The 24,338-nt window shown below is 38.1% G+C and overlaps 2 protein-coding genes across 2 annotated transcripts in view; both read right to left on the bottom strand.

Annotated features, from left to right (window-relative positions):
* The window catches only part of apoea (apolipoprotein Ea), a 335,076-nt gene that overhangs the window by 41,870 nt on the left and 268,868 nt on the right, over positions 1-24,338 (bottom strand). The window lies entirely within an intron of this gene.
* Positions 172-10,554, bottom strand: LOC132842841 (serine incorporator 2-like). Its single transcript, XM_060865748.1, has 10 exons — positions 10,446-10,554; positions 9,728-9,889; positions 8,166-8,353; positions 7,840-7,919; positions 7,579-7,716; positions 4,733-4,902; positions 4,299-4,389; positions 3,319-3,475; positions 2,164-2,379; positions 172-973 (listed from the first exon to the last, which is right to left on the bottom strand). Exons 1-10 carry the CDS (start codon positions 10,482-10,484, stop codon positions 835-837), a joined length of 1,380 nt encoding a protein of 459 aa, XP_060721731.1. The 5' UTR covers positions 10,485-10,554; the 3' UTR covers positions 172-834.

Below are 24,338 nucleotides of genomic sequence, written 5' to 3'. Positions count from 1 at the left end.
CCACACCATGGACCGTCTCTCCCTGGTGGTCTAGTGGCTAGGATTCGGAGCCGGATTTGAACCAGCAACCTATACACTCTCTCTCACATGCACACTACCTGTCTCTCTCTCTACCTACTTACCAGACACAGAATTTCACCTATTTTAAAAAATAAATAAATAAGACAAATGTACAGCAAAAATCTTTTTTATATTTTCTGCAGGATAGCATGTAAAGTGCAAGTAACATCAGTTCCTTCAAAGATCAACATTCAATATAAAAGCTCTCTCTTTGGTCAAATTGTGCTCGAAAAAAAAATCTGAGATTTTATTAATACAGTACAGCAGGTCTGACCTGACATTACTGAGCAGGGTGAAAATGAAAACAGCATAACTGGTTGAGCTCATACATGCTACAATTCCAGATTGTTTGTGCATTAACAAGCAAATTGTCCTTCTCTGAGCTTCATACACCATAATAATAATAGAGTTTTAGAATTAAGTGAAGATTAGACAGCACATATGAGACAAGAGAGGAAATCCATTTATTGATAATGGCTTCCCTGGATTTTTCTTTGTATGCATTTTCTCACTGTCCTATAAAAAATCTCACAAGTTATCTTACAAAACAGCTAATTTGTTGTGAGAAATTAGCCTGCCATCAGAAAGGAAGTCTATAGTGTACAATCTGTCATTTAGAATCAGATTATGTTCAAATAATTATCATGTATAGGTATTAATTTCCTTCCTATAAACTTTTTATTTCTCAACAACTACAGAGATGCTAGGTGCGAGTATGAGTTTAGCTTGTGGATAAGGCCAGACAGACTTGCAGTGGAATGATTTTTTTGCTGCCTAGCTGAAGTCTCGGTTGGTGAGGATCAGAGGAGCCACAAGAGTCCAGAGGTACAGTGCCAGGCCCAGCCAGCTAGAGCTGATCTTCACCCACACTGTAGGCATTATGCTCTGCATGGCCTTGTAGTCTGTGTCAGGCCTTTCAAAAAAATAACACAGACATATAAGAGAAATTAAAAAAATAAAAAAAAGAAAGAGACAGCTACAATTATACTGTTACTTCCTTTTAATGTAAGAATTATTTTCAATCTTCAATCTTATTGTATCCATTTCAATCTATCAAATTTCAATCTTTATTTTCTTATTTCTACCTCTGCATGGAATTGCTTAATTTTACAAGTCAAATGTTGCTGCTTGCTACTAAACATTAAGCTCATTAGTCAATGTTACAGGTTTAACTGTAATGTGGCCATGAAGCTTGATCTAAAGAAAACATTACTTTATATTTACTGTTAAATGGTATCCAGCATGATATTGCACCAACTCACAAAGCAAAAGTCGTTCTTAAACTGATTTCATGAACATTGGGTTCAATGATCTTCAGTGAACTTTCCAGTAGTAGAACACCTTTAGGATGTGATAGAACAGCAGATTCACCGGAATCTCAAAAGAATGTTTCCAACATCTTGTGGAATCCATGCCACAAAGAATTGAGCATGATTTGAGAGCAAAGGGAGGCCCTTCCCTATATGAGAGTAGTGCTTGGTCACTTTCAAAATCATTGCCATGTCCACAGTTAGCTTCCAGAAAATTGAATGTACATCTGGGAGTACTGCTTTGTACAAAGTTCTATTTATACCCAAGACTTCCCTTCAGAAGTAACTAGGTTTTAGTGTAAAATAAGTATTTATTCTCCACCGGGAACCTACATAACATATGGAGTCTAATCTAAATTTGTTTATGGTGATGAACAGCAAAAAAGATTGTGGACTCTTGTTTCAATATCAATAAATTTAGGCCCTACAAGCAGCATTGCGTGATATGCTCTGAGAAACAGAATTAACGACAACATTGTCATCTTCTTTACCTCTCTCAGGGTTACTGTGCAGATTGACAATATGAGCCAATTCTGGACAGGTTTCCAGTGGTCCCAGTTATGGCTTCAATCAAGCTAATGCCTCTTTTAGTGTTTATATTCAAAAACCTGTAGTGTTTATGTACCTCTGCACATAGAAGGTGTTTCTCTGTTTTTAGTATACTGTATGTGCTTTATTGAATAACAAGGACCTACTGGAAGGCAAAACATTTCTTTCAGCCCATAAAAGACAGGAGCTTTTTTTATTTATTTTCAGATACTTAGTTAAACATTTAGAGTAATTTGATACTCACTGATACCAGTTGGTGAGGGTCATCATGATGTAAAGAGAAGCAAGAATGAGGCAGAAGTGGAAGAAAGAGTAACTATAGCTCACTCCTTCCTCTTCGTTATCCACAGCACGTTTCACTCCATCCTCCCCGACTTGTGCCTCGTTGTCCAGAGCCAACTCCTGCCTCTCCTCTGTCTGCATCAACTTATTCACCTGAGAGTTATTGGATGATCGGATACTGCAAGAAATGTGTTGAAGGTTAAAATAATAAATGTGCGAATTTCATTTCAAATGTAGGCTTTATGTCCAAGCCTAGTGACCTTTGGCTCTTTATCTCATTGATTAAAAATTGCTCTGCTTAACTATGTTTAACCAGCATTTTGTCCCCTGCAATGAAAACGTATGCAGATTCTTGTATAGCCCACAAGACCATTAAAACATGTGTCCTGCAACATTCGCATACAAATTACAGAAGTCTTTCCTTCAAACAAAAACCAAAACAAAGACCTGAACATGGCACTTTTTTCAGACCACAAAACAAAATCAATATTTGACCATGGTATCCATGTTGACAAAGCCATCAGCCATGTATGAAACCACTAAGTTATGCAATCCTGGGTTATGAGTTGTTTTCTTTGAATGAGCTTATTCCTTTAAATGTATGATGTATAAAAGTTAAAGAACATATTCAAAAGTTAAACAAAAAGTCAGTTATTTCCAAACAATAACAGTTTTCACAGAATAAGTGAATTTTTGTACAGAAAAGACTTTTCTGCCCTCTTTTGTTCCCATGTTCATGCATCTGTTTCCTGACACTTCTTGCACATCCAGAAATCCATCTTAAGTCCCCCCAACCCCCATAATTAAAGACTTGGTGAGTTCTTGTGAGGGTGCATGCTGAAAAGCTGTTTAAAATAAAAAGTCTTGCTAAAATTTGGTTAAACAACAAATTAAATGTAGACATTATGCTCAAAAAACTACTACTATTTATTATGTTACTATGGATTTTATTAAACAGTCATTTAAATTTTACATTTGTAAACCAACTTGCTAACCATTTTGAGTGGGTTATAAATTTTCTTTTTGGCCAGAATTTACACTTAATAATTCACTTACCTTGACTATACATGCTTTAGTGTCTAGTGCTTTAAATTTAAAGCTTCTAAAACATGCTCACCTGGCATACAGTGTGCAAAAAAGGAAGATGACCAATCCCACAATTCCTTGCGCATCCCACCACTGGACTTGCCCAAGGGGGATGGTGGGAGATGGGGCGGCAGTGGTGGTGGGGGTATTGGTAACCAGTTTTAGCAGGCTGGGGTTACATTTCCGGTCTAAGGCAAGAAAAGACATTGCTTTATGAGAAATTTAGACCAAATTAAATAAAAAAATTTAAATGATCCAAGATTAAAATAACTAATTTTTTTTGAAGTTTAAACAATTCCCAAATAATAAACTTATTTACTCTGCCCAGTCACAGCACATCCAAAATAGCTCTAAGCCCATTACTGTATGCTTAGTAACAAAAATTAGCATGTGTACTGAGAGAATTCCTGCTTGAATTTGTAGGGCAGAATGGTTATTTATTTCACTTTTACACCCCTTCTTTGTAATAAATGTATTATTTAATATATGTATTCAACACAAAACAACAGTCTATATATACAGTTTAGACAAGTCATAAGACAAATTTTCATAGCCGTTTCTGTTAGTCAGTTTAAGTAATTTTGATTTGTTCTTAAAGTTAATACAAAAAAAAAAAAACATCGGATTGTCCTACAACTTTGAAGAACCTGCTGTAGGTTTCTGCAGGGGTACCACCAGCAGATACAACTGTGGGTTCACAACCACAGCCAATATTCCATAACCAAATGGAAGTTCATAAATTGCCAATCTTAATGACATGGGTTAACATTCTTATCAGTCATATTATTAATTCACTAATTCACCAGATTATTGAACTGCACACTCATTAATGATGCCTAAAAACAATACCTGCTTCATCCAATTCCTGTGCCCATACCTCAAGGCTATCACTTTTCATTATTCAGTTTTTGTTTGCAATTAAAATAATCTTAAAATAATGTTAGTGTCAAAGTGTTTGTATTTCAATATCACCATATAATAAAATGCAACAAATGTGCAAGTGAGACTTACTGGGGTTGTTGCTCATAGCAGACCAGGTGAGATACATGGTATACAGAGAGATGAGAGAGGACTGCAGCAGTCCTGAGCCAGGCTGAGCATCCTTTTCACGCATGCAAAAAAAAAACAAAAAAAACATGAAATATGAATACGATCACAAACAAACGGCGATTATATCAAACCGTACATAAGAGCAGAGAGTGCATATTAAGCTACTGCTATCTAAAAGGCTTTTCTATAGACAAGTTGTTTCTGGGATGCACTGTTATTAGAAAATATCCTATTTGAGGTGGTTGGAGAATCTCTTCTGCTTAACTTCTGACCACATCACACTGCCACAGAACTGTTTTCCTACAACAGCATGATCCATTGTGTTTCCCAAATCGCTTGTTGATGCAAATGTTAATCTTTTTATGAGACAGAGAACTTAGGGGAGAGAGAACTACCTGTACTTTTGGTAGAATCGAGACCACAGACACTATGATGCAGAAGATAAAGTTCAGGCTGATGAATACTTTGTGTTCAGCACAGTTATCAGGCTGGGTGTAGTACACATAGGACAGCACCATCGCAACAAAAGCACATGCATAGAGAACACATGTGAAGAACAACAGAGCTGTAGGGAGAAAAGAGGAACATCTTCACTGTTTGCAACTTTTGGCACAACAATAAGACCTGACAATTTTAGAATAATACATTATTCATTCATTCATTCATTCATTCATTCATCACACTGAGTAGTAAAGTATAAAAATGAAGTATTCCCACTGGGAAATGCTTCATCATGTGAAATCATCATAATCCTGGACGTTCAGAGAAGGAGTCAATGAATTGACTAATAGTCCTTTTTTTATTTTTTTGGTAGAGCATTTGTACACAATTGATGTGTGTTATGCCAGGACTGTCAACCTGTAAACCCTCTAGTCAACCCAAAGTTATCTCTTTCCATAATAACAGTCTCTTCTAAAGAACTTGCATATGACAATTTAAAGAAGCATGCAAGAGCACACATTTATAGGAGTCCTCAAGAATCTTAAAAAAAAGGGACTATATTCATGTCATGCAAATGATAAATTATGGAGCTTTTGATCAATTCTTTTAAAAGAGCCTTTTAAATAAACCCATCAAAAATATGACCCAGAGGTTTTTTTTTTTACAGCACAGGAAATGTCCTCTGAAAACAATGTCAGAAGGGACCTTCACACAGCAAAACTAATTTTTACAAATTTCTGAAGCTAGAAGTGAAACTCCACACATTGAGTCAAATAATGCATTTATTAAAGCCCCTTCAAGCACTAAATTATCTGTCAAGGGCATTCTACCACTGCCTATGAGGTATAACAAACAGGTATAGACAATGCATTATGTATATACCACCTCAATCTCTTCAAATCTTGGAGAGAGGTAAACCTTGTTCTGGATGAAGAAGGAGGAAGGAGCTGGGACTAGAGGTAAGTCAAAAATGATCATGCAATTCACTCTGGACACTGAGAAGGACAATATCCATTTATGGCATAGCAAGCATGCAGTCACAGTGTTAATCTGGTGGATATATGTCTCTGCACACAAGGGGGCGCCAGAGTACACTTTTCATACATCAGATACATCAGGCACAAATTGTCAGAAATAAGTCTTAGTTGTATCACTTAAAAAACGTAATCACCATGGACAAAATGGTTTCAAATTATTTTAACGTATTTAATATTAATTGGCCATTAATTTTAATACACATGTTTAAAAATATTGCATGCCTAATAATTATATACAAATTAATATTTGAAGAGCTTAGTGGTATTAGTTTATTTATGAAATGCTCATGAATGACTTCTAATGCATTCTATTAGTCAGAAATTAGTGCAAACACACTGAACTCATCTTTAAAATTAGAAACAATAATTAGTGTACATTGCTCAAGTCAAATTCTGCAGTGCTTTGAAGTGGAGATGAAGTGGTCATTAGCTGATTGTATAGGATTTTGAGTATGATTACTAAAAGTACAATTCATTCATTCATTCAATCATCTTCTACCGCTTATCCGAACTACCTCGGGTCACGGGGAGCCTGTGCCTATCTCAGGCGTCACTGTGTAACAGTTTCTTCCCACAAGCCATCAGACTTCTCAACAACTGAAATGTACTGTACTGAGCACAACATACACACACATCATCTGTATGGACTGCATAGACCCTCACAAAACACACACACTGACACAACATACTGTTTACATGCTGCTTACAATCCAGCAAACTGTTTACATGCTGTTTTGCACACCTTGTCTGCTGTTTTTTGCACAAACTGTCCCAACATTTCAGCCGTTTTTGCACATACTGTACAATATCTCAGCCATTTCGCACATACTATATTAACACATACAGTATTAACACTGGTCGGTCGGCGCTGTTTCTGTGACTGTTTACTATTTATTGTCTTTTGTGTACTGCATTTTTTGTACTTTTTGTATTGTCTTGTAACTTGTGTCTGCACTGTCATTGTCCTGCACTGTCTTGTCCTGCACTGTCTTTAGTCCTGCACTGTCTTTTGTCCTGCACTGTCTTGTCTGTCTTGTTTGTCTTGTCCTGCACTGTTTGCACCAGGTTGCACAGTTGCACTTTATGTGGCTAAGACTACTTACAAGTCTTTAGCCCTGTCTTTGTTTCTATGTAGCACCTTGATCCTGGAGAAACGTTGTCTCATTTCACTGTGTACTGCAACAGCTATATATGGTTGAAATGACAATAAAAGCTTCTTGACTTGACTTGATCGGGCATCAAGGCAGGATACACCCTGGACGGAGTGCCAACCCATCGCAGGGCACACAAACACACACTAATTCACTCATGCAATCACACACTAGGGACAATTTTCCAGAGATGCCAATCAACCTACCATGCATGTCTTTGGACCGGGGGAGGAAACCGGAGTACCCGGAGGAAACCCCCGAGGCACGGGGAGAACATGCAAACTCCACACACACAAGGTGGAGGCGGTTGAGTTTGAGTTTGAATCGTGTTTTTCCATCCAAATTTACTGCTCATGCACAAAATGGCCTCAGATGACAACTATTTATGGTAATGGCTGGTGGTGGCAAAGGGGTGCAGATATCAAAGAGCTGTAATGAGATCCATTACCTGACACAATGTGAAAGGTTTTTTCTGGGTCAGTAAGGGGTGTGACTTTGCGGGGCCTGGTCAAGCACCAGCTGCATATTTATGGAGAAGCTGGAGAGATTTTTGTCATTAAGACTATAGAGCAACATCAAACTGAAGTGTCAGTAATTGGTGGATGATCTTACCTGCATACCAGCACTTTCCGTTGCCATTCTCAGCATTTTCCAACCAGTTCTGGTTCCATGTGTGAGCAAAGTCCACCAGTAAAATCAGCTGCATTAGGATGAAGATAAAGGAACCAACCACACCAAAATAGTACCACACTGGAAGAACACACTGCAGTTTGTTAAACTCTGTTTGTGAGTGTGAATGCATTTTATTCAATGGATAAAAATTGGGTAAATTGTAAATATCTTTTTAAATTTGTTAAACTGAAAGAGTTGTACCTGTGTTAAATGTGCCATCTGGAATGTAGAAAGCTCCTACAGTTATTCCAACCAGTATCAAGAATTTAAAGAACCAGAATCTGAAGCACACACAACAAACATGAATTAACGTGGAATAATGCATGCAAGTACATTACAAAAAACACACATTTTTCTCAAAAGCAAATTTGACTACGATTAGACTGCAGAAGCATTATTTAAATTGAAATATATTGTAATACTGCAATATACTGGAATATTGCAAACTGGATTATGGCAGTTATTTGGATTCTCAAAACAAACAATGATTAATTAGTTTGACATATACACAAAACTGAGCAACATACCCATTCTGAATTGAGGCCCGTCGATCCTTGCTGCTACGCACTCGGATCATGATGATGGAGAAGAGGAAAAAAAAGCAGGCCAGAGAAAAACACATCCTGTACACCGATTTATAGCCGACAATTACCTCACAATTTACCTTTCCTTCAAAGCCAGGTATGGACATGCCGTTTTCACAAAATCCAGGTATCTGTAGAACATAAGTGGTGATCAGGATTAAAACAATAGTACACTACACCTAAAGGCTTTTTATGGTTTTACTTTTGTAAGGTTTTTTGCATGTGTGGGTGTGTGTCTGTCCATCCATCAGAGATTGTAGTGCAGGGTTGTTCAATCTAATGCAAAAAAGCTGGTGTAATTAAAAGTTTTCATTCCAACCAAGCAGAAACCAGGCCTGAATCTACTGAAAGCTAAGATCAGCTGATTAAACAGGTGGAATCTGGCGTGGCTCCTGCTTGACTAGAATGAAAACCTGCACCCATACAGGCCCTTTGCACATAATACTGGGCACCCCTGAGTTAGCAGGATAACAGAAAAAAACAATAGGTGATTTTTTTTAGGGGTTTATATGAGTTATAATTGTAGATAAACAGCAGATCCATCAAGGGTCAAGATAACTCATTCATTCATTCATCTTCTACCGCTTATCCGAACTACCTCGGGTCACGGGGAGCCTGTGCCTATCTCAGGCGTCATCGGGCATCAAGGCAGGATACACCCTGGACAGAGTGCCAACCCATCACAGGGCACACACACACTCTCATTCACTCACACAATACGGACAATTTTCCAGAGATGCCAATCAACCTACCATGCATGTCTTTGGACCGGGGGAGGAAACCGGAGTACCCGGAGGAAACCCCCGAGGCACGGGGAGAACATGCAAACTCCACACACACAAGGTGGAGGCAGGAATCGAACCCCGACCCTGGAGGTGTGAGGCGAACGTGCTAACCACTAAGCCACCGTGCCCCCCGGGTCAAGATAACTGAAAGATCAAATGTCTAAAAACTTTCCTTTAATGGTTTCTTTTTTATAAATCTAAAATTAGTTAGAATCTTGACAATAGACCTCTATGCATAACTGTTTAATAATAATAATAATAATAATAATAATAATAATAATAATAATAATAACAGTTCCATAGTCCCCTTTGATCCTTGGTTTACTGTCTGTGCCAATTTTCTATGCATTTTCTCTCCCCAGGTTTCTCCAGCAGGTTCTTGGCAAGGCTAAATTGACCCAAATATTAATGATGTGTAATAATGTGTAAATGTGTGCATGAACCAGCATTCAATCTTGGTTAAATTCTCAGCACATACCCAGTAAATCTGGGACAGGCTCCAGGTCTATTATGATCCCGATGAAAGGGCCTCTATATGGAGAGGTTACTGAAGATGAATGAATTAATATCAACGTGATTATTGTTGTTATTATTACTAGCACCAGTAGTAGTATCTACACCCCAGCAGCCCATCTCAGACTGTTTTACAGATAGTCACATATATTTCCCGGTATGCTTAGAAATAAAGATAAAATAAATAATTAAGTGTATGTACTGTACCTTTTCCAAGTAAGACTCCATTCCAGGCAGGATCATGATGATGGACACAATTGTGCCAAGCAGTAGGAAGAAGGAGAAAGCCAGGCGAGTGATGGTGGAGTTGTAAGTGGAGGGGCAACATCCTGATAACAGGCATGGAGCAGAGCCGCACAAACAAGATGCCTACAAGAGATAAAAATGACCAAATAATTCATTAATTTGCCAAAATGTGTTTAGTTATTCACACCAAAGTGCACTATGGGAAATGGTCTGGCTTTAAAGACAACTCTCACCAACTCAGTTCATGTGACATGAAAAGAGTTTATAGAAAGGTTTACCTATTAGCGCTATCCATGAAATTTCTGCTGTTGCAAATGAAGATATTTTGACAAATAATGCCTTATGGTTAGCCTTTTTTGTGGAAACTACGTCACGGTCATATGCCATGCTGTAAATCAGAGCTACTAAATCCAAATGAAGCTTTATTCAAACACTGAACGCTTTTATCTTTTCTGACTTGACCCAAAGACACACTGTGTTTAAAAAGCGTGGACAAAAGAAGAGAAGAAGAAAAAAATAAGACATCGCCATAAATGCGTTAATGGAACACTAGAGCGAACCCGGAAAAACAGTGAGTTAGTCATAGAAATCATCAAGAAAACTATTAAAGATAACAACTATCCTTTGTGGTATAATACCTTACAAAATGTTAAAAACAAAAAAATAAATAAACACTTACGCAGTTTGCCAGAGAGCACAAAGCCATACAAGCGCCCATTTTTAAATGCGTCAAACAGATGAGCTGTAAAGTGCGGAAGTTTTCTCGTTTCAAGAAGAGGTGAAGTAAAACTCACCGAGGTGGAAGTGATTGGTCAGGAAGACTAAGCGCTTTCAACTGGACCAATCAGATCTTAATGCGCTTAACACACGCAAACCGAAAGTTCCCAAATGTTTTCATTTCTTACTAGTACAGATGATGTACTAGTAAGAACCGGTCCTGGAAAATTTGTTTGTATCTGTATTGGCTACTTGTGAGTCTTTTCATTGACAAGCATCAACGCACATTCCCATATTATTAAATCTTTATGAGAAGTTACATTTTTAAAAAGCTTAGCAGCTAAATATGTGGTTAAAAAAGAAGTTATGCAGGATGTGCAAAGTGACCAGTGCAAATATACAATTAAAAATGTTACATATAGTACAACTGAAAGAAAAAAATAAACGTATATTAGTGCAAGATATACAATAGTGGACTAGTGTGAGAAAGGAATGTGCATTATAACAGTCAGATTTGTGACCATTAATGTAATGTATTGTATCTAAGCAGTGGTGGGGTTGTTTATTATTGTCCAATGTGGCAAATAACGGACCATGCCGGGTCCTAGATGTTGTTGATTAGGCCGTTTGCAGATGGAAAGAAACTGTTTTTGTGGCATAAAATTTTAGACTTTATAGACTGCAGCTTTCTGCCAGAGTGGAGTGCCTCAAAGAGATTGTGTCCAGGATGAGAGGGTCAGCCACAATCCTAACTACCTGCTTTATTGTCCTGGAAGTGTACAGATTCTGAAGAGGTGGTAGATTGCAGCCGATCGCCTTCTCTGCAGAACGAATGACACTCTGCTTTCTCCTCTTGTCTTTGACAGTGGCAGCAGAGTACCAAATGGTGATGGAGGAGGTGAGTATAGACTCAACAATGGAGGTGTAGAAGTGCACCATCATAGCCTTTGGTAGGTTGAACGTCTTCAGCTGCCACTGGAAGTACATCCGCTGCTGAGCTTTTTTAACTAGAGAGTTTATGTTTAACTTCCAATTGGGGCTCTTGGTGATAGTGGTTCCTAGGTAGACAGGTGTGTCACACAGAGTGACAGGGGTGGGAGGGGCTGGGTTCTTTCTAAAATCTACCAATATCTCCAATGTTTTCTTTGTATTGAACTCCAGGTTGTTCCTGCTGCAGATGAGAAAGTACACAGCCTTAGGGCGCAGCAGTATTTATAGTCCGGAAGTCAGAGGCATAATTTCCGAACATATTTTCAGTCTTGAAGTCTGTGATCCACCTGCAGGTGGAGTCAGGCACGCTCAGCTGGGAGAGCTTTTCATGTAGCACAGAGGATCCTAGCGTAGGTTCCAGGGAGGTCCAGGTGCTGGAAGATGAAGTGGAGGGTCACTTCATCCATAAGTGAGTAAAACTTGATCCTGAGACACAACTGGACACATTTCATAATTCTATTTGTCAACTTTCAGGTTCAATGCTGAGATTCTTCAACTTTCTCAACAAACTGTGCTGTGGAAAAAAAAATGTATTCCCTGAACTGAAACAAATGGTTTTATTGTTCATGGTGACATGATCCACACTGTATTGCATAACTCTATTCAGCTGATCTGCATCACATTTCCATCAAGTCTCTTATTTTTCTTGGCTTGACTTGCCATTCCTCAAAATACAAAGCATACAGTACACAAAAAAGTGACTAGTGACCTTTTGACCAGATGTAAGATAATTTTGTGCATTTGATATGGCTACAGTTCACTCATGACCTTTTTAAATTGTATTGCTGCAGTCAACGTTAACTATAGTAAAAATAAATAAAATTACCCCTTAACTTGGCTGCTCATAGCATGAACCCGTACATGGATTATCTCGTACATTATATACTCATATTTGCTTTAGATCAACATACATACATACATACATACAAGCTTTTTATATCTAGAACATTAACTATACAGGGGTAAATATACATCACTCATCTCCAACAGCTGACTAGCTGGTACCAACAAAAGACAATCCTGGAGCTGTCATGATTGTTTCCTTACTGTGTAACTCAAACTCATGAAGGTCAAAAATATTACTGGAGAACCCCTGTGTGTGAGGGTGTGGAGGAAGACACAGGAGGCATTTATTTTTTGCTGAGATCGAGGTTAGTGTTTATTCAGCACAATTACAACAGCTCTAAAATCAGGACGACGAAAAAAAAGAGCCCATCCCAGACTCTCAGCTTTCGCTCTGTCAGGGTCAGTTTTACTATCTGTGTATTCTGTATAGGTGTGTGTGTGGCACAAGCACTCTCTCTCTCTCTCTCTCTCTCTCTCTCTCTCTCTCTCTCTCTCTCACACAGATACACTCGTTCTCTCTCTCTTTCTCACACACACACACTCTCTCTTTCTCTCTCTCTCTCTCTCTCTCTCTCTCTCTCACACACACAGACACACTCGTTCTCTCTCTCTTTCTCACACACACACTCTCTTTCTCTCTCTCTCACACACACACACACACTCTCTCTCTCTTTTTGTCTTTCTCTCTCTCTCTCTCTCTCTCACCCACTCTCTCCTCTCTCTCTCTCTCTCTCTCTCGCTCTCTCTCTCTCTCACACACACACACACACACACACACACACACACACACACACACACACACACACACACACACACACTATTTCTCTCTCTCTTAAATATGTATACAGTCACTAAAAGCACAGGGATATAAAAATAATTAGACTTGTATTACCAAGACACAGATGAGAATCATCAAGCATTACCTGCCTGTTTGATGGCGCCTCCTATTGGTCTTTCAGCTGATGCCTGAAAACGCCCTCGTTAACACAATGAAGGAATTTTATGTTCCCAGAGCCGAGGTGAGCCGAATACAGCACGAAACATGCTTAGAGGAAATGCTATAACTATTGGCTGTGACATCTGTTATCAACTTTGTTTGCACTCACGTACGTTATTCATATTAAAACATTTTGCTGGATAATTATTAAAAGCGGATTAATTCCACCTATAAACATTTCCTTTATGTCTAGTTCCAGAGTAATAACTTACAGTATTTTGGAAATGTGCAAATAGTCGTATTGCATGGACCAGAGGTCTCCATTCTATATATATAAAAAAATACAATACTAATCTATATATTCCCTCTTATGAAGTGCCTTTTCAATCATGACAATGCATCAATATGTAAATTAGGATGTGACGTCAATCTGGACACTGATTGAGCATGAACTATTTGGCCTTTGAACTGTGATCATGCAGAAGTGAGTAAAAATGTCTCCTTGATTTCAAACAATACAATATTTGCAGTGTATGTTAAATAAGCGCATTTAAGAATATAAAAAAAACAAATTCAAGAACATACGCAATATGGAGTGCTGGATACGGATATCAAGATTGCACAGTTTTACAAGATAAAATATTATTAGTTTGCTTCTTTTTTTTTGGGGGGGTGTCTCGCGCGTCATGATTCCGAGACAGAACCCTGACACAATAGACATGGATTACACGCTCGCGCACTTTATTCTAACGAGTGCACAGTCTTCTTTCGGGTTTGTTCGTTTGTGAAGAACGCATGGGATACATGAGAATTCCTAGGAATTGTGCGTGAGATTGAGCGGATATGTGTGGTGCTTGTACACTAGAACAGAGGTAACACCACATTCACGTGTGCACGAGTCAGTCAGACATTTCACACAAACTATGCGCGCGCGTGTTTCTCAGTGAACGTGATAACTGAATAAAAGACAAAACAGACGTTTTGCTTCGCACGAGGATTGTAGACTCACCGATCGGTAAGTGCAAATCTTACAGAGCACACACCCTGTATACTTAATATCTATATAACACCTGTAATTCTTTACTCTTGCGCACGTGGCTTTCATAGTGTTTCATGTGCAGCCTTGGTCATACTATGATCATCTTTGTGTCTCACTTTTGAATACAATTCTCTTTCTTTACTCATCTCAGTGCTATAAATGAGTGGTTATTTATAGCTTTAACACAAATGAACTCCATTTGCTTGATGTGGAGTATGGTCTAGGATTTATTGTCTAGTTCAGTGGTTCTCAAATGTTTTTTCAACCTTGGAACCCATCTTCACAGACTATACTTGTATTATACTGTAACAATGTAAGGCACTAGTGAAAATGATTCTATTTTGCATTCTCATTATGGATGATACTGACAATACTTTGAGTGAAGGCTAGAATCTTTTGAAGTATTTACATGAATTTCACGTAACAAAAATATGTATCTACTGGAGCACACTGTTGTAGAATGTGTTATGTGCATGCCTTGCTAAAGAGATGTCTTTAATCTATATTTAAACTGGGAAAGTGTGTCTGGACTAATCTGATGTGGACCCCTGGACTAATCTGACATGGACCTCTGGACTAATCTGACATGGACCCCTGGACTAATCTTCACAGACTCACTATACTTGTGTATACTATAGCAATATAAAGTCGTATACAGTTATATATTGCGGGGTCTAAAAGTCTGAGAGCACTAGTGAAAATGATTCTATTTTGCATTCTAATTATGTATGATACTGACAATACTTTGAGTGAAGGCTAGAATCTTTTGAAGTATTTACGTGAATTTCACGTAACAAAAATAATAATATGTATCTACTGGGGCACACTGTTATAGAATGTGTTATGTGCATGCCTGGCTAAAGAGATGTCTTTAATCTATACTTAAACTGGGAAAGTGTGTCTGAGCCCTGAACACTGTCAGAAAGGCTTTTCCAAAGTTTAGGTGCTAAATACAAAAACGCTCTACCGCCTTTAGTAGATTTTGATAATCTGGGAACTACCAGAAGTCCTGATGATGTGATCTTGTGAGTTTGTATTTGTAGCGTGTTATTGACAAGTGACTGGGTATTGTGTAAAAAAAGTGTTGATTCTTACTGGTGTTAAGTTGATGCATTTTAGCGATTTTAAGTTTTTCTTTTCTTAGATTAATGGAAAAGTAAAAGAAACGAAGCTTACATCATGTGCTGTTTTGTGCACTTTGCCCTTAATTTCCCATATAGTCGAGTAATCACGCCTCAGCATAGGTAAATGTATAAAGTGAAGGAGTGTCACCTGTAAATATGTCTCAAACTATGCCTTTCACTCTAGAACAGATGAGAGATCTGTTTTGGAGTAGAGAATAAAAGCTGACTTCTCTGTCTAGTCGATTTTTTTCTTCTGTGTTAGTTTGTTTTTATACATAGCATGTCATCATTTCATGTAATCAATCCAAAGTGAATAAATTAATTGTAAAAAAATTACATGAAACATTTTCCTTTCTTGATTAGGTGCTTTTAAAATAAGAAGTCACATATTATTACATTACAGTAGGGAAGTTTGGGAGCCATTACTGCCCCCTGCCCCATTTTAAGCTAAATAATGCCCAGAAATTGTTTAAGTGAATGGTTGTAATAGAGAGTCTGTTAAGGAAGTTGCATATTTAAAAAAAAAACAAAAAAAAACATTGCTGAAATACAGCCTGTTGTTTCTTACACTGTCCAGCATCTATGGTATATTTTGAGTGCTGAGAGAGTACTCCAATACTCTATGGCAGTCTCATTTTCTCTTATTCCTACAGTTCCCTCTCGTCCAGCTCTTATTCAGTAACAAAAGTGGTTCATGCTACAGGGCAAGTAAAGCCTGCTGCCCTGCTTTCTGTGTCCCTGTCATGCCAAGCGATATACCAGCATTCCTAACCAGATGGCCTTTGTTGCTTGCTGTAAATATGCTAATCTGCTAGGGGTTGTATTCAAGGACACCTTTGAATCATTTCATTACCTGCCACTTATTTTATTATTTAGTAACATCGAAAGCACTTCACTCCCAGTAATGTGTGCTGTTTGTGTAAATGTTTCAATGTGTGTGTATGAATACACACAATGTCTCATTGTTTTGATGAATGCCCTTTTGCTAAGATTGCTAAGATTCCATTTAGTCAGTATAAAAGGTTATTGGATATACTTTGCCAGCAATGGGCCTCATTTATCAATCTATTAGTAAGGAGATGTGAGAATTTTTTATTTTTTATTTTTTTGATCACCAACGTAACTCACCTCCATCACATTCTTAGGCTTATAGACACAGACATTTGCGTCCATAGATTTATTTCTTCCCTGTCTTGACTCTTGACTACACTTTTTTCGGCTATCATCCAAGGTCATAACTCAGGAGTCCTCACCTGCTCCTCCAAGTCCACTCACATTGCACTCATCTTACATCACCTTCCCTGGCTACCTGTAGCATCTAGGATTCGGTCCAAAATCCTCCGTATGACCTTTAAAGCCCTTCACACTCTTGCTCCTTATCTGAACTGCTCCATTCCTACATCACAACACAAACTTTTGTTTGTCCTGACAGATGTTTCAGTAACTCTTATTTTCTTTGCTCTCCCTTGTACACATAAAGTTTGTTCATAACACAGATGGTTTACAGTTAAACGACACCCACAAGAGCAAAAAAGGCAATGCTTACAAGACTGAAAACGACAAAAGGGCACCTCTGTTATAGGGTGCCATTTTGATCCAAATTTATTGTAATTTATAGATTTGTTTTGGATTGCTTTAAGTCATTCATTTAAAATGACAAGGTTCATGAAAATATTTGCAAAATTCACTAAACAAATCTATGTATAAATTTACAGCAACTGATACCAGTTACTCTGATTTAAAGCTTCATTTGAAGGCAGTTGAGGATCATATTGCGTTTACCACATTTATCAGTGGTATACTGGGGGACACGGATTGTTATTTGGTTAGTTGGACAGGGTGGCAACTAAACTCAGGGCACAATCACACACACACACCCATTCACACAATGAGGAGATTTAGAGATGATAATAGTGTATGTGTGTGTGTATGTATATGTGTATATATATATATATATGTATAATATATATATAAAAACCTGGATGATTACATTCAAATTAATCACTCAATTATCATGACCTTGCATTTAACCTCCAATTTTGGGCATCTACTAAAAGTTAGAAACTTTAGCTGCAAGCTGCACACAGTGGACATCACGTCTGAATAATTAAAGATGTTGTTAGAATTTGTTAGGAATTGTCAGGTTCAGATACAGGTAATGTGTGTGTAGTCAGTCCCATAAATATTTGGGCATTCACATTTTTGAAAATGTGAAAGATTCAGTAAATTTTTTTATTATTGAAAATATATTGTATTTTTTTAAGCAGACTAACATTTATTCAGCTTAATCTTAACAACATATTAATCTTGACCTTTTGTATAATATTAGTTTTTGTATAATAAACTTTTTGTACTATATTTCTCATGTTCTGTAAAGCTGCTCTGAGACAATGCCAATTGTTAAAATCGCTATACAAATAAAATTAATTGAATTTACAATTTATTCTGAGAATGTGTGGAAATTACATTGTTTTTTATACATGCCACACCCCATTTAGAGAATTGGCTGCTTAGCTGTTCTTTGACCAGATGTGTTAATCCTACGTTATTTTGCTTACAAGAAAGCAGACAAAAGGTCTACTCTCAATATGAAGCATAAAATTACTATGCTTCTGTACAAAATGTGATTTCATTTCTAAACTTAATTTAAAGTAATGAAGTTTATAATGACTAGATTGACTGATGTAGAGTGAGTGTGATCAGTTCATGTAGTTACCAGTTACATGGTGAAATCTGATGAGGATGTTGGTGCTGATGGGAACTAAACAATATCTATAGGATTTCATTTAGGCATGTGTGGTAGAATAGTGCAGTGTTTGCTGCTGCTGCTGCAAAAAAAGAACTGTTATTTTGACTCTCAACACAGCTGTGAGCTCAGTGTTTTATCCAGGGCTTGGAAAATACACACTCAAATTTTGTTGGACGAACACAACCTAATTGTGTTAATGTTACTCAATTCAATCACCTGGAAGTGTACACATTTGAATTAAATATGTTCAACAGTATTTTTTTCAGTGGTGTATCAGCATCAAAGTCAGTAATCAAGAAAAGACTTCACCAGAGTAGAGAAGCTTTTATTGTCATTTCAACCAAATATAACTGATGCAGTACATAGTGAAATGAGACAAGGTTTCTTCTGGAGCATGGTACTACATAGAACAAAAACAGAGCTACATAGAACAACGCAGAGCTAAGGACTTAAAGTAATTTAGTCCTAGCCACATAAAGTGCATCTGTGAAATCTAGTGCAAACAGTGCAAGACAAAAGACAGTGCAAACAAACGATACAAAACACTACAGACAATACACAAAAGCAGCGCTGACCAATATACATACTGTATATTCTACAGTACATGTGCAAAAATATAGGAATGTACAATTAATATAATAGCGGTAGTTATATGAGGTATTGTAATGAATTGTGCAAAACAGCAATTGACTGAATGTGCAAGACAGCACAAAATGTAAACAATTGGTAAGCCTTAAAATTTGATAAAAAAAACAATTTAGAGTTAACCACAAGCATTATATATGAACCTACAAATACAGCTAATCAACAGACAGATGAGACAGAGATCAACTTGGACCAGGAGGATGAGAAGAGAAGAGTATGAATAAGGAAAGGAACTGCTCATGATTTACCTCATCTTAGGCTGTGGGTTGTGTTCGTCTGCCAGTAGAACTGACTCCCTTCTATATATTGACAATGTGACTACCGACAAAAGCAGCATGGTGAATCCTGAGTTGCATAGGGTTGTATATCTGCTTAGATGCAGCCAATTTTTTCAGAACTTATATCTTTACACCGCAGATGTGTAATGACCCGAAGCATACCTAACCTAACATTAATCTAAGTGAAAAAGCAGCACCTGGGGTCTCATTTATAAAGTGTGCATACGCACAAAACGGGGCTGGAAACGTACGTACGCCAGTTCCCACGCAAAGGTTGTGATCTATAAAAAACAAACTTGACGGGAGAATGTGCGCACCTTTAAGCAAACTTTGAGACGTGCGTACGCACATTCTGGAGACAAAGGGAATTGGCGACACAGATGGTGAGGTTGTGAACTGAAGTTAGATTGTAGAAAATAAATGTGAGAAGAACGATTATAAGAATTAATGACATTTAATTTTCACTCCATTTCATATGTTATATCCACATTATCATGAAGATTAAATCCAACAGTGTTATTTGTGCCAATTGTTTTAGGCTATATACATCTAGTAAAATCCAAACGTAATTCAAAATGTATTAAAAAAAAAAAAATAATAATAATCAGCGCTGCCTTAGTCACATTGTCCACAACGGGAGCGCAGGAGGAGATGATGCGACTACATGTGATACAAAATAGCATGAAATACCCTTTTATTAGAGAACTGCAGAACACAGTGTGAAAACGAAATATTTTCCTTAATGTACATATATCATAAAATGTCAAAGTCTGCAAATACAGTCATGAAGCACAATCGCTGCTCATCATCGGTCCTAAGTATTACGGTGTTCATTATTACAGTATTACAAAACCGTCATGAAGAAGCATGTGTTCACTATAACATTTTCATCTTAAATTTTCGCCCACAAATTAATTCTGTGATTTTATCAAGGTGTTAACGATCTGTCTAATTGCTAGAAACATATAAATCCTCCGGTGACCCGGGTATGTAATGCTTCATGATGGTACTGTTGGAGGATTACGCCAATGGCAGAATAAGGAGAGAACGAGTTTTCAGGGACTATGATGATTTCCTGGCCCATGATGATGACTGTCTAATAAGCCGATTTAGATTCCCTAGAGCTGTGCTCTTGGATCTATGTGCTGAATTGGGTCCAGTATTAGAGAGGGCAACACGCCGGAACCATGCCATCCCAGTCCAAATACAAGTCCTCACCACTCTGGGGTTCTTGGCAACCGGCTGTTTCCAGCGGGAATTGGCAGACAGGTAAATTATTTATATAAAAAAAACTAAGTATTCCTCAAATTTGTCTCTAAGACCGTTTTGTATATGAAATAATTCTATTGGAATCTATCATCTCACCCTATAGGTCTGGTATATCACAGCCGTTCCTGAGTGCCATAATATCTGTCGTTTTGAATGGTATACTTAATATGGGTAAGTAAGTATATCTCAGGTTCCTGTACACCATTTTTTCTTTAATTCTGCAACTGTCCGTTCTGTCCCACTGACACAATTGACGGCAGAAGCAATACTTTGCCACTCACACTGGTTCTTTTTATTAGTGACCTCACTGCTATGGCCACCAAATAACACGAGCCTCCACCTCCCCTACAAGTGTTTCAATCTCAGTGTCTGAGAAATTACATTTCTTTCCTCTTTTCTCACCTGTCGCCATTATTCAAAGTAACAGAAACATTTTCACATTTTCACTTTCTTGGATTAATTAATTGGCGGGTTGCATGCCAGTTTTCCAGGTATATATGGGATTCCACTCTCATTTACATGCCGAACAGCAATCATGAGGTGATTTGCATTGACTATTTATGTTTAAAAATGGGCGTGTACAGGGCGGGATATGAGGCTGGTTCACGTACGCACATGACGTGATCACAGGGTGATCTGTGATTTATAAAAAGAACATTGCTTACAGGTGTGCGTGCGCACAGTTTTATAAATCGTAATTTTTTTTGGCGTACACCATTTTTGGCTTTTTGGCGCACGTAAACTTTTAGTAGGGATCCTACGCACAGTTTTATTAATGAGACCCCTGGTCATGTCATTGGTTTCCATACTACAGTTATCGACTGCAAAGGATTTACTAAGTATTAAAACAGTATATATTTATGATAATGTTAGTTTGTCCAATTTCTTTTAGGGAAAGGTGCACATATCCAGAGTGTGGCAAATCTTACACAAATTTGGATGGAAATACTATCTTTGGGCTCATAGTCATTATTTCATTTCATTATCTCTATATGCTTTGATAAGTTGCTTAGAATAACAGCAACTTTGTCACTGTCCAAATATTTATGGACTTGACTACAAGTTATATTGAAGCAGAAAAGAATCAAACTAATAATGTTAATTTCTTTCATATTCAACTGAGTTTTCTCTGCAGACTGTTGTTTAACCTAGGATAAAGACAGTTTATTTGTCTTTAAGGCAAAAAAAGTTGATAGTGTGATTATGTTTTAAGGTGTTCATGATGTTCTTGTATCCCTGGGTGACACAAAAAACAATAATTGCTTTGGAAAGGGTTATTCTCAGCTTGTGATATTTTAAAGCCTGTTTATTATCTGAATCATCAGCATAAATGTTATACCATGTAATATAAAATCTAGTGACGGAGAACGAGAGATAGCGAGAGCGAACGAGAGATAGCGAGAGCGAACGAGAGAAAGAGAGCTGGCAGAGCTTGTGCCACACAGACACAAGTTCAAGTTAAACTCATTATTGATATACACTCATATATATACTACCTGGTGTAGAACCAACAACCTGTCTCTGAATGTTGATAAAACTAAAGAGATGGTTGTTGACTTCAGAAGAGCACAGAACGACCACTGTAGCGGCCCCTTAGTCCCAAAGAATAAGGCAGAGAGATTTCACTGATGTTTGAACGTTTAATTTTGACGCAAAACCCTTTCCTTGCATCGGTCTGTATTATCCTTTCAATGCACGGTTCAATAGCACCGTTCAAGACACCGTAAAACTCGTTCCGCACTCCTAAGGGGAAACTAAACCATTATACAAACTCCTCTATCATCGTCTCTGCAGTTTGAGCTAACATGACATGTGACCAATTTGCTACAAAGATTGACCTCTGACCTCATTTTCCCCAACATTGTTATATTGCCCTCTAGTGACGGATTAAAGAGAGAAAAAGGGGGGCGGTCATTACACTCGGACCAAATCATGTTATGGTGCATAACACAAGAAAAACTAACAAACATATCATACATGATTTTAACCTTAATGACTGCTGTTAGACTCTTAACATTGATGAATAACTCACTTAGAAATGGTCTGATACAAGAGTGTCACGGTATTCATCAATCATTCACTCTCAAGCAGGACCACTAACTTTTGAATTGGCCTCTCAAGGATGGTAGGTTTGGAGTGCAGCTCTAGCTTGCTGTTTGGTTTTCGCTCACCTGTTTGAACTTTAACAGTTCTAACTAAACCATCACTCCCCTGAATGACTTCCACAACTCTGCCTAATTGCCATTGATTTCTTGGCATCATGTCCTCTTTGATGATGACTATGTCATTGACTTTCAGATTGCGCCGGGGTGTATGCCACTTTTGCCGTGTGGAAATGTTCATGAGATATTCCTTTTTCCAACGACTCCAGAACTGTTCTATCAAATATTGAACTTGATGCCACCTTTTTGTCGTGTACATGTCTTCCATTTGAAATTTCCCGGGCGGAGGAATAGCAATCTTGGACTTCATCAGAATGAGATGGTTCGGGGTTAGAGGTTCCAGTGACTTGGGGTCGTTTAATCCATCTATTGTTAAGGGACGACTATTGATAATAGCCATCGCTTCATAGAACAATGTTCTCAGGGAAGAATCATCAAGTCTGCCTGGACACTGAAAGGGTGGCATTAAGCACATTGCGAACTGTCCTTATTTGTCGTTCCCAGACACCACCAACGTGACTCGCTGAGGGGGGATTAAAGACAAATTCACATTGGTTTTCAACAAGGAACCTTTCCAGAACTTTGACATCACATTCCTTGAGAGCTTCTCTGAGCTCCTTATTAGCTCCCACGAAATTCGTGCCACGGTCACAGCGGAGTTGACGAACGGCCCCTCGAAGGCTGATGAAACATCTCAAGGCATTGATAAATGTGTCTGTGGACAGATCTTTGAGCATTTCAATGTGGACAGCTCGAGAGCAGAGGCAAGTAAAGATGAGTCCATACCTTTTGTACTCCTTTCGACCTCTTTTTATAACAAATGGGCCAAAGCAGTCCATACCCGAGTAGGAAAAGGGGGCAGAGGCTTCGACGCGCTCTTTAGGGAGCTTAGCCATTTGTTGTTGTTCTGTCGGACGTCTGAGCTTCCTACACTGGACACAGCGGTGTATCAATTTAGCAACTGATTTACTTCCACCAATCACCCAAAATCCATTTGCTCTGAGTTCCATGAGTGTTTGATACCTCCCTTGATGGCAAACTTTGGCATGATAGTGGGCCAGAATAAGTTTGGTTAAGTGGCTGTCTTTAGGCAGAATCACTGAATGTCTTAGCTCTTCACTTAGGGATGCTAGTTGCAATCTTCCTCCAACACAAAGAAGACCTCCTCTCAATATAGGATTGAGGTGAAAGAGCGTACTTGAGCTTGGAAGAGCCTTGCCTCCTTGAATCCTCTTTATCTCTTGAGAGAAAGATTGATGCTGAAAAAGTTTAATCACGACCTCAGAAGCTCTTGCACGTTCTTCCACAGTGACAATGTCAGTAGGATATTGCTGACTTGAGGCTAGTCTTTTTATTCTAGCGAGCACTTTAATGAGTGTTCTCCATGAGGAAAAGCAATTAAATCGGTTAGGAAAGTCTAAACTGTCACTGCTTTTAGTTGCAAATACTTGAGTTGGTCTGACCTCAGGATCACCAATGAGTAGACTGCTAGAAGGGTTGGGTGTTGGAAGCACTTCATTTTCCCATAAAAATTTAGGTCCTGTTATCCAGGATGATGTGTATATGTCTGAGGCATAAAGACCTCTGGAGGAGTGATCAGCAGGATTTTCAGATGTGTTGACATAATACCACTGACTTACATCTGTGATATCTCTGATTAACTGAACACGGTTTGCAACGAACACATGAAATCTTCTTGCTTCGTTGTTGACATATGCCAGCACTACCTGCGAATCAGTCCAAAAGAACTCCTGATCGATTTTCATTTCGAGTTCAGTCTTTAACATAGCACTCATTCTGGCAGAAACTACAGCTG

This window comes from Tachysurus vachellii, chromosome 3, assembly GCF_030014155.1.
Source record: "Tachysurus vachellii isolate PV-2020 chromosome 3, HZAU_Pvac_v1, whole genome shotgun sequence".
Taxonomy (NCBI): Eukaryota; Metazoa; Chordata; class Actinopteri; order Siluriformes; family Bagridae; genus Tachysurus; species Tachysurus vachellii.
This window is presented reverse-complemented; position numbering and strand designations above follow the sequence as displayed.